The sequence below is a fragment of the Schistocerca nitens genome, chromosome 9 (assembly GCF_023898315.1).
Source record: "Schistocerca nitens isolate TAMUIC-IGC-003100 chromosome 9, iqSchNite1.1, whole genome shotgun sequence".
NCBI classification, from domain to species: Eukaryota; Metazoa; Arthropoda; class Insecta; order Orthoptera; family Acrididae; genus Schistocerca; species Schistocerca nitens.
The window spans coordinates 166216428-166228868 of record NC_064622.1 but is presented as its reverse complement, the minus strand read 5'-3'; the positions used below and the strand labels follow the sequence as shown (position 1 = coordinate 166228868).

The 12441-nt window shown below is 38.8% G+C and overlaps 1 protein-coding gene across 2 annotated transcripts in view; it reads right to left on the bottom strand.

Annotated features, from left to right (window-relative positions):
* The window catches only part of LOC126204423 (oxysterol-binding protein 1), a 289382-nt gene that overhangs the window by 206733 nt on the left and 70208 nt on the right, over window positions 1-12441 (bottom strand). For both annotated transcript variants that reach the window (XM_049938811.1, XM_049938812.1), the window contains one exon: window positions 10289-10494. In XM_049938811.1, the coding sequence (XP_049794768.1) occupies window positions 10289-10494 (206 nt within the window). The remainder of the gene's footprint in view (window positions 1-10288; window positions 10495-12441) is intronic.

Below are 12441 nucleotides of genomic sequence, written 5' to 3'. Positions count from 1 at the left end.
TGGGATAATAGAGAATTATTGTGAACATGGTTAGATCAACCCTCTACCAGGCACTTAAATGTAATTTGCAAGAGTATTGATGTAGATGTAGATGTCCACTGAGCCGTTCCACAACAGAGTCTGGCTGACTGCATTCACCATGGCGGCATCAAACGCATATGCGACCATCACTGTAGGACAAATTGAACTGGTACTCATCCAAAAACACTACATTTTGGCACTCAACATGCCAGCATAGACCTTCATACACCCACTGCAATTCTGGGTATTAGTGGGTTCTGGGTAATGGAAGCTGACACAATGGTATGCATGTCACCAGTCCAGCCTGCGGAAGACAGCATAGAAAGATTGACGCAGACATGTCCACACCTGTTGCAGTGCTCCAACATTGCACCAACGCTGTGGATGAAGCTGTTCTGTCCATTATGGCCAAGAGGACAATATGGCAGTCATCTCACACTGTGATCACCTTGTGCCACCCAAACCCCGTCATAGTTGTGTATGGCCTCCTTCTCTCCAGTGGTTCTACATGTGCCTCCCTGTTGAAGCAGAAGGCCCTGTATAAGCAGTGATGTCATGGAATGACAGGCTCATCTCCTGGAGACCAATCATTCTGTCCTGTTTGAATGCGTTCATATGCCGATAGTTCACCCTGTGATCATTCCATGTAGGCTTTCACGGCCGGCGTCTTCATCAATAAACACTTCCGGGCTAAGTTGCCGTGGTCGATCTGTAAAACTTCTTCTCCCTAACGTTTCGTTCTCAACTACGGAGAACATCTTCGGAGGTGAGTCAACGACTGGCTGCCGGGAGCTGGGGCCGCCGCTTATATGGATATCGTAGAAGGCGCCACCGCACGTCACGTGGCGTCGATGTGCAGCTATCTCTGGCTATCGTCTGTTCTCTCGATTGCAGGCAATCGATTGTCACGTGATTGATGCAACGTCGACCGCCATGTCTTATGACGTGCGGTGGCGCCCTCTACGATATCCATATAAGCGGCGGCCCCAGCTCCCGGCAGCCAGTCGTTGACTCACCTCCGAAGATGTTCTCCGTAGTTGAGAACGAAACGTTAGGGAGAAGAAGTTTTACAGATCGACCACGGCAACTTAGCCCGGAAGTGTTTATTGATGAAGACGCCGGCCGTGAAAGCCTACATGGAATGATTCGACGCCTCTACGGGGAGGAAATGTCAACTAGGGTACGACGACTGGAGAACCTACGCAAGAAGAAAGGTCAACAACTTTGCTCACTCACGTTTCTGCTACGCTGTCGTGATACCGGTATAGTTCCCAAGTTTTTAAAAGTTAGAAGAATGTTTCATTCGGCACAAGCTAACCGTATTTACTCTCGTATGGAACTGGCATTACTACGTGAGCGGATACATTAGACACGACGAGGACTGGCGGTATGTGATGGTCAACTGCTAAATCTTCATTTACTTATTAGCAATACTATGCAGTTTTGTCATTGGAACAAAGTGGACAGTTTAGCATTTAGATCTATGGAGATTAGTGCAGAAGTGTCTTCCAATAGGCAGAAGAAGAAGAAGTTTGATCGTCTACAAGAGGGTCGACAGGAAACACCGATTCCAAACAATTCCCAAACGGTTATTAATTTATCAGAAAAAGAGTTGTCTAAGGAAGAACTTTCTGTTCTGTCTAAAGGAGGGAATTTTGCAATAACTCCATCCAAGATTCCTATGGAGGACATTATTGCTAGTATAGAGGCAGGAATTCGTCAGTTACCATCATATTCTGCTGACGAAATTAGAATGGAAACCTCCAGGATATTACGCAAAGCTAAGCCACCCAGTAGCAATCTGTCTCAAGGGGAAAGGAAGGCATTGCGAGAGATCAATGCAGACAAGAATGTTATTATAGTTGCCGCTGACAAGGGAAATGTTACTGTTTTAATGAATACTGAGGATTATCACAAGAAGATCAGTGATCTCCTGGAACCCAGCACATACAAGAAGTTGAAAAAGGACCCCACAACGAATGTGCTGAATGCCACCAATCGTCTGATAAAACAGTCTTCCATTCCTACAGAAGTTAAAAAGTATCTTTGTAAAACGGAGGCTTATCCTCCGAGATTATATGGATTACCAAAGATACATAAGCCTGATGTTCCTTTGAGACCAATAGTCAGCGCAATTGGAGCTCCTACCCAAGAACTAGCCAGACACCTTGCCTCTTTGTTACAACCTTACATAGGCAAAACTGAAAGTCATATTAAAAACTCTCTACATTTCATTGAGAAATTGAGGGAAATTACTGTCGGTCCTAATGACATCCTCGTCAGTTTTGATATAGTGTCTTTGTTCACGATGGTTCCAGTTGATGAAGCTCTCTCCCATATAGCCGATATGTTCCCTACTGATATAGTAGCCTTGTTCCAACACTGTCTATCCTCGACCTATTTTCAGTACAATGGCGAATTTTATGAACAGATCGATGGGGTAGCCATGGGAAGCCCCCTAAGTCCCGCAATTGCGAATTTATTCATGGAATATTTTGAACATCAAGCACTGCAGTCGGCCAAAAAACGCCCCTCGAAGTGGTATCGGTATGTGGATGATACCTTTGTAATATGGAATCATGAGGAAGAAGACTTGAATGATTTCCTGGTACACTTAAATAGCATCAACCCAAAGATTAAATTTACTATGGAGAAGGAGAAGAACGGACAACTTAACTTCTTGGATGTATCAGTTATCAAACGGGCGGATGGGACCTTAGGCCATAAGGTCTACAGGAAAGGTACACATACTGATCGCTACCTCCATAAGAACTCAAACCACCACCCTAGGCAAATGAGGGGGGTCATAAAAACATTAAGGGATAGGGCCAATAATATTTGTGAACCAGGCTACTTACAAGAAGAACTAAATCATTTACGAATAGCCTTTGCAAAAAATGGTTATACGAAAAACGAGATTAACCGAGCACTTCACCCAAATAGAAAAATGCCTAAAAATAGGAGAGAGCAACAACCATCAGCTGGAAAAGTATTTCTTCCGTTCATCCATAATATCACGGATCGCTTTGGGAAAGTACTAGCCAAGTTTCACGTAGAGACCATTTTCAGACCTACTAAGAAAATTAGTGAATGCCTAAGATCAACAAAAGATGCTCGTCACCCCCTAGCCACCCCAGGGGTATATAAAATTCCGTGCAGTTGTGGCAGGGTTTACATAGGAACTACAAAAAGAAGCATCAATACACGGTTGACGGAGCACAAAAGAAACTGTCGCTTGGGACATATCGACAAATCAGCAGTAGTGGAACATGTTTTTAAGGATGGAGATCACGAAATAAAATTTGGTGAAACCAGCGTGCTAGCGAGGACGTCGCATTATTATACACGTATGTGTAGAGAGGCAATTGAAATCCACAAACATCAATACAATTTTAATCGTAAAGAAGAAGGATTAAAATTGGATAAGATATGGCGGTCGACGTTGCATCAATCACGTGACAATTGATTGCCTGCAATCGAGAGAACAGACGATAGCCAGAGATAGCTGCACATCGACGCCACGTGACGTGCGGTGGCGCCCTCTACGATATCCATATAAGCGAAGGCCCCAGCTCCCGGCAGCCAGTCGTTGACTCACCTCCGAAGATGTTCACCCTGTGATGTTTGTGTGGCATAGTGACACTCGGTTACCACATTTCCACTTCACATGATGGCTATGCACTGATTGAGCATTGCGTAATACGGACAGTTACACAAAAGGGGGCACTGTTGGGACTACGTGCATGCCACCTCTCTGTTATTTAAACCACTTACTATGGTTATAAGCATCCTCTTATTGTGGCATTTTGCAGGCCATTGCTTCTTAGTGTTTCACTTTTTACAAACAGTAGTGTAATTGAATATTAAAACTAAAGAAACTGCAGGAAGGTAAGCAGTTAAGAAGTCAGGACCTGGATAAATTGAAGGAATTAGACTCTGTTGGGAGTTTCAAAGGGACCGCTATGTAATGAATGGCGGAAATAGGGGAATGGAATACAATAAAAGGCAAGTAGGTAGATTTGACAGATGAAATAATGAAGGCGTTAGGGGATAAAATAGACCAAAACACATGCCCCAGTAGATAATCTTGCATAACATCGTAAAAGATAATAACGAAAGGAGAAAATATAAAAATGCAGCAAATGAAGCAGACCTTAAAACAAGGCCCCTGCTGTAGATGACATTTTCTCAGAATGACTGATATTCTTGTGAGCATCATCCATGATAAAACTACTCCATATTGTGTTCAGGATATATGTGACAGGTGAAATACCCTCAGACTTCAAGAAGAATGTAATAATCGCAGTTCAAAAGAAGGTAAATGCTGAGAGACGCATTACTGAACTGTCAACCTAATAAGTCACGGCTGCATAATACTGAAACACATTATTTACATATGAACAGAAAAATTGGTAGATACCAACACCAGGGAAGATCAGTTTGGGTTCTGGAGAAATGTAGGGATGTGCTAGGTTATACTGACTCTATGACATCTCTCAAAACAAGAGCTAACAAAAAGCAAACAAACATTTATAGCATTTGCAGATTTAAAGAAAACTTTTGACAATGTTGACTGGAACATACTCTTCGGAATTATGATGGTAGCAGGTATAAAATATTGGGAATGAAAAGTAGAAACCAAGCTGCAGTATAACAGTTAAAGAATATGAATAAAAAGCAGTAATTGAGAAAAAAAGTAAGACCGTTGTAGTGTACCCCTGATGTTATTCAATCTGTACATTGAGCATGCAGTAAAGGAAATGGAGGAGGAATTTGGAAAGTGGATTAAAGTTCAGAGGGAAGAAATTAAATCACTGACTTTTTCCAGTGACATTGTAATTCTGCCAGAGATGGCAAATGATCTGGACGAGCAGTTGAACAGAATTCACACTGTCTTGTAAACACATAGCATCATACTAAACAAATGCCAAATAAATAAATAAATGCCAAGTTGTACTTTATAGTAAACAAATTATGAAATAAGTGTCAAAACATATTACACATATTTATAATTACCAAGTGTTACATAGTCACTATGACTCAGACAATGACAGTTTATTACAGATGCAATATGGATGTCAAATTAAACTAGATAGTACTTGAGAACAGGAATAAAGCTGAAACAGGTGTCATAAAGAATATTAAACTTTTGCAGCTAGCCTGGACCTTCCCTTTCAAAATGTTGGATTGTAATGTCTACCATTCTTTGGGCCCAACTGAGTGAAAAGTGTATTGAAAATATTTCATTATGTGAACATCAACAAAAGTAAAAACAGGGCAATGCAATGTAGTCAAATTAAATGATGTGGTGTCAAGGCAATTAGATGAGGAAATGAGACATTAACAGTAACAGATGAATTTTGCTATGTGAGCAGCAAAATAACTGATGATGGCCAAAGTAGGGAGACTGCAGATTGACAATAGCAAAACAATCATTTCTGAAAAAGAGAAATTTGCTGACACTGCATGTAAGTTTAAGTATTAGGAATGTAATTATGTAGTGTAGCCTTGGACGGAAGTACTATGTGGATAATAAATAGTTCAGACAAGAAGATAGTAGACGCTTTTGGGATGTGGTGTTACAAAAGAATGCAAAGGATTAGATGGGTGGATCAAACAACTAATGAAAAGGTGCTGAATCAAATTGGGTGAAGAAAGAAATTCATGCCGCAACTAGAGAAAAAAATAATAAAAATAAACAGACTAAGCTGGCAGGACACATCCTGGCATCTCAGGTATCAAGGAATGGTCAATTTGGTAATAGTGGGAAACTCTGCTGATGCCATAGCTCGAAACTCTGCTGATGACATCCAATCACGCTATAAAATTTTATGACACGAGCACACAGGAACTGATGTTACTAACACATTTTACTTATAAATGCCAGCGCAGCAAATCATTTTGTGAAAATTAATCAAAATGAGAGGTTTAACCTGTGTCACCAAATATATTCATCCACCACCACCACAACCAACAACAACAACAACAACGCTGACATTGGAAGAGCTTGCTTCTTTAACTTCATGAGAAGTGACACTAAAGTGCAAAAAGATATTTTTATTGCTAATTTTCTAAGAAACTGTTGACCCTAGTGGGGGTGGGAGGGAGGGTGGAAGTGGCTATTTTATTACAGCACCATCATAAAGATTCAAACAATTTATCATATTCTGTACTTTTGCAAAGTAAACTTGCTACACTGGCTCAAAAAAAAAAGTGAAGCACCGAGAAGAGATGTTAGCATGCCAATGTAACTTAATACATGTACACACTATTGGCACATGTGTAAATGAATAGAGCTGCAATTCCCTGTGAAAGGTAGGAGGTCACCAGAGTGCATTAATGTTGTTCATGTTTAGTGTTGTCACCCGTCCTGACAGGGTATATAAAGAGTGGGAACAGTGTCAGATGCTGAGTGAACACTGAAGGACATGGAGATGATGCATGCTCATGTAAGACAGTATTATCAGCTACTGCCAGTGCTTGAAAGGGATTTCATTGTGGTCCTCCATTTGGTTGATTGGTTAAATTGTGCAATATTCAGATTTTTGAGGCATTCAGATGTGACAGTGTTGGACTCCATGGGATTGTGAGGGCAGGTATACTCATCGAGGTTGTGATCGACCGCATCTGACCACTACAAGGGAGGATCACACTGCAGTCTTTTCACATCTGTGCCTATCATCTGAGAACAAGTAATGGAGCCCTTCAACATTCTGTGTCATAGTGCACCATTGTTTGGAGAGTAGCAGCAGCCAGACTAGGGAACTACCATCCCATGCAAAGGCTGCCAATAATATCACCCCACAGAAGATTGCACGTGGAGCGGTGCTGTAACCTGGGAAGCATAGACCGCTGATGATTGGTGAAACAAGTAAACTAGAAAAAAGACCAATACCTTAAAAGCTAGTGAAAGTTAATGTACAGATAGATGCTTCTATATACCACATATTATTCAGCTGTATGCAAATGATTTCTGTTTATTTTCTATGTTGCACAGTATCAGTAGAGAGCCCAAAACTTTCAAAAAAGCTACAAGTTCTCATTATTATTTTCATTGACATAATTGTCAGCAAGGTCATAATGATACTTCTGAAAGAGGGGGGTTAGAGAGGAGGACTTTTCTAACTGTACTGCTGATCATTGTTAATGGGAGTAAATATTAAAATCTCCATTTAAAAATTATCTTACATGCTGTAGTCTTTTAAATAAGCTTTGTATTGCTGCATAGTCACACTGTATTACAGAAGTCAATGCTAAACAGGTCATCTAAGTGTATCTGTACAAGTGAAATAAGTATTCAAAGATTAATTGCATATGAAAACTGATGATTAAATCATGCCTAGTTCACCAATACTATACTCCCACACATTACAAAAACTGAACACAATATTACATCAATTAATGGAACACTAAGAAATAGCATTTTTCAGTGCAGAGGCAGAAATACCTGATGATTTATTTACAATGTCTATAATACATTTATAGACCACTAACCACCATCCAAAGTGTATTCTTACACTACTCGGGTGACACCACAAAAAGCCACCATGTTTTTTACGATTTTTTTGTGTTCCACAAACACAACATCTAGAATCTGCTAAAGACTCCAGCTCCTTCTGTGACACTAATTTTGTTGTAAAAAAAAGGAGTAAAAATCATCAAAAGTCAAAGGTACATATATAACCTTTAGCACTACGATAATGTGACAGAAATATACAAAGAACACACTGCAGAAGCATCTGATGTTCCTAAAGCCATGACCCTAGTTAACCTTATTGAATATACTGATGCCTTGTTAAGATACAATGTGGACCATCAATCTACATAAAATTAGGGCTTTCCAGACAGCAGTGAGACAAACTTACAGTACCACTGTGATAATGGAAGCAACCATCAATGGGTATACAGTTACTAGAATAAATTACTAAAAAATGAAAGACTGGAGAATTCTGCTTTTAACCAACAATTTTAACAGAAAACTCCAAAGAGTATGTGACAATTAAATGTGAAAATTTGCTAAATGTGACTGATCATTTGAAACACATTTTAATTTCATTTCTACAACAAAATATCAATTTTATATCTTTCACTACAATATGCTGAAATCAATGATGGCCTCACAAATCGAAAACCAGCTCATAAGTGAAAGAAACTCTGCAGAAGCATTGCCAACTATGTTATTCTTACATGTATCACACGATTTCAGAACACACACTACAAAATAAAAGTAATTATACTCAATGAAATGAATTTCTCATGTTAAAAGGACTTGTCACATCACTGCACCCAGACAAAGAATACTAAGATTTTCAAAACTGTGGGTATCCTTAGAACACACATATTGATCCGCCAACTTTTCTTACCCTTAATTGTATAGCAGCATTAAAACAATTCTGAAACTAGTGATGTATAAAAGAAATCATTCTAAAGTTATAATAATTTAACTTAAGAAATTACATGCTGTTAGCTATTTTGCATATGAATCCAAAGACTATTATTTTCCTCCTAAAATAGGCATGCATGTCTAACTGACACCTCCTGTTAATTGTAATACAGCAGTATGCATACCACAGAACATTAACAGCATAACAGATAAGAGTATTTACTTCAAAATAGCAATGTCAGGTAATGTAAATAAAGAAGCACATAGAACAAAAAAAAGATGAAGCAAGTATGGACAAACATTATGAAAGCATCATTGATTAGCATAACTAAATGGTGAAAAGCGGATAAAATGAAAATATGAACACTTTGTGGCAGCTTCAACGGAAAGGAACTTGTGTTTTGCTTTTCTTTTTTACCGTACTTTTGGGAAGTATGGAACTGGTTCATGCAACACATCTCTGACCATGATGGCCACTACAACACCCAAGTTAACAGTTCAAAATTCATCCTACACACCTCATCTCATCAACACTGGCATAGATCAAGTGTTCTGTTGCTTGTTCTGTATGTCCTGTAAGCTGCAGCAGGTGAGCTGTGCAGCCCTTAGATGAAAAAAAATTCCTTCTGTTCTCAAGCTAACTGTTATGAATGCTAAGGCTCTTATGCAAAATGAAACGAACTGTTTTGGGTGAGTCTCTTAATTCTGCCTGTTTGGAACTTTATGTCTCTTCTTTAGGGTAATTAGCAATCTGTCTTTTCCTACATTGTTGATATTTCTACCCGGAGTTTCCATCATTTGATCTTCTACTGTCAGCCACTTTTGTTTTTGTAACTACAAACTCTTTGTGATACACACACAAATTGACAATTCGGGAATGATTAAAGCCACAACCTGATTTTATTCTGAATATGCTTCTTTCATTTCCAAATAGTCATTCTTAAAATACCCTAGACAGGAGCTAATCTCTGTGAATCTGTGACTTTTCATTACATAATTCAATATTTCAGCTTGAAGTATGTCAATTCAAAAGTATTATGTGAATATCTCCAGCCCACAATTGCAGAATTACACACACAGTTTCTACTTCTTATTCATTCCAGTTCCTTGAAAATTAATGGCACCTGATTACACTCTAGTGCTTCTTGTAGCCTATTACATAATTTCTTGACAAAGGTTCAAATGTCCCATTTGGAGGAAAAGATCACTACTGCAGATTCATTTATTTTTACAAGTTTCCATAGGAACTGATAAAACTGGCTGAAGTCTTAACTTCAATGACTGAAACAAGTATGCCTACTGTATTTACTGTATCATAATGTGCAATTTTCAAGGCATACTAAACCTTCTTCTTTGAGAAACATTATCTGTGTACAAAGAGATTACCATTATTTGATTTCCCCCCTAGCCCACCAAACAGTGTTATTTCTTTGAAATTCTTGACAAAACTGCCCTTTTTGTATGATTTAATCCAAGAGCTTGCAATCTTGCCTAACATTTGAGAGTGTTGTGTAACACAGCAGCTACACAAATAAAAGAGAAAATTAATCATAAGCAATTCAAAATATCTCAGTGGCAAAAAACTATGACTGGACAATTTCAGGTTCAAATTATGATAATCTTCCATTGTGTCCCAATAAGGGGGAGAGAGAGAGAGAGAGAGAGAGAGAGAGAGAGAGAGAGAGAGAGAGAGAGAGAGAGAGATTTTAATATCAGTAAAGGCTACTCATTCTACCTATGACAAAAAAGAAAAATTTGAATAGAAACATTAAGAACTACAGCTTTATTTCTTTTATTTTCTCTAACCAAACTCCAAAGGGACATGAAGTAATATTATGTGGTAAGAAAAAAAATTGCAGAAGTTTATATTAAAATGCATTTTACCTGACTCCATCACTCGGATAGCCTTAGCTTTTGCCAGTTCTAGGGCAGTAACCCATCGCTGACGTTCCACTTCATTGGCAGCCTTTATGTGAAATGTCTGAGTGCCACCATTTGATATAACAAATGTACATGAATCTTCTGTGTGTATTAATGCACCATGCAAACTTATTGTGCCACGACATGTATGGGACATTTCAGCTTGGTTCCTATAAGAGAACAAGATCATTAGAAAACTGAACAACTTCATGCATAGGCAATGAATAAGTGGGAGGAGGCGAGAGGTTGAGAAGGATTCAGAAAAGATGGGAAAGGCATAAACCATTTTAAATTATAAACATATGTGCAAGCAACATACAGAAAGAGTTGCTGGCAGCATTCACCAACATCTGTGTGTTACAATCAAGTGCAGTCTACAATGAAAATTTGAGCTTGAAATCAGGCCAGAAATAAGATTTAACCTTAGGCTGCTGGCACATACCACTAAAAGTACTGCTGTACTAAGGAAAGCATATGTCAATTTTAGCAGATTCTTTCTCATACAAAGCGCATCCAATAGTGTGGAAGAGTATGAAACAATGTGGGAAGCTGAACAGCTAATGTAACAAGAAAGATCCTAGTCTCTACTATATACAGCGTATTTGGAATCAAACTGACATGAATAGTCACATTTCATTATTATTATATAAGCCACATAAAATGATCTTAAAACTTACAAGGAGGCTAAATCCACTTTGATGAATAATGGCAGCTCATCAACATTGGTGTACGAAAAGTTTGTTAGTTGTCCTGTAAGCTGCAGCAGCCAACCTAGTGCCCCGTAATAGACTGTTTTTATGATCTTAAGCTCGCACATCTTTACTTGCTGCATCCATAATCAAAAGGAATGTGTTGTTAATGAATCCACCATTCAAGTACATACATCCAAACCTTAAGTACTTCTGCAATACAGGTGTGCTGAATGTCATCAAATACCACCAATTTCTCCTTACCATTTACCTTCTCATTGTTTTCTTTAGTTTTGTAGTGTCTTTACATGTCTGTACTTTCCATAATGCTTTCATGTTAGGATCCACAAAATCCTACCATGTCAGAACAACCTTACAATAAGGGAACAATAGTCATTTTGTTTCCTTGTTCTCAGAGGATTTTCTACCTACTTGGTGAATTGCAGCCATCTCAATTAGAAAAGTTCTATGGTGGAATCCATTCACAGTATCTATGAAATCTGGTGTATCCTCCAAGCATTAGTTAACATAGAAGGAAGAAACCTCCCTAAAATTCCTTTTTTCTTCTTCTAATAACAATGAATTGATTCTAACGCAACTGTGCACTGTTTTAGTCTCCAGGTTTTGCAGTATTTGCGTGCTAACCAGAAAGCTCTGTTTACTAATTTTTCTGCCGACCAACCCATGATACAGGGAGTGTTAAAGGTTTGTCAATTGGTTTTAAGGAGTTGTGCAGAGCAATTATAAAAGCCAACTAAGACAAAATCCCTCTGCATGAGCAAGTCTGATACAACTGAAAATCAAAAAATGCTACAAAAGTAAAACAAATATAATCTATTCCAGAGTCTAAAATTCAATTTCAGTTTAAAATTATAAATTTGAATTTAAAGATCAGCAACACGTTCACCCAACTGTAAGTGGAGCCGGGTCAACACAGTCTGGAAACACTATACTTTTAAATAAATTATACTTTACAAAACTGCCTACAAGAGTTTCCTATTACTGCACCCCCAATTGCAAAGGATCCAGCTGAGAACCCTAGCCCCAGACACAAGTTATGAAACACATTTGCCAAGGTCGGGTGGATTGTCTCTCATCATTCCCTTTCAAAACTACAAACATTTTTTCCAAAGAAACTAAATTGCAATGGTTCAGGAAGTATAGATGTTGACACTGGGTGAAAACAATGTTTAGGTGGTTATCCTGCAGTCAAAGCATCTGCATGCCATAAACCTCCTGCATACTGATGACTGGGGATGACAAGCATGAAGGCACTAACAAGGTTGTATGCCTACTGGCCCAGCATCATGCAGGATACTGAGACAACAGCCTGCCCCTGTGAGACCTGTGCTTCAACCTAGTCAGCACTCCTGCAATGGTTCCACATTCAGCGTGCACCACAGCACTCATTGAAATGCTTCTATGTGG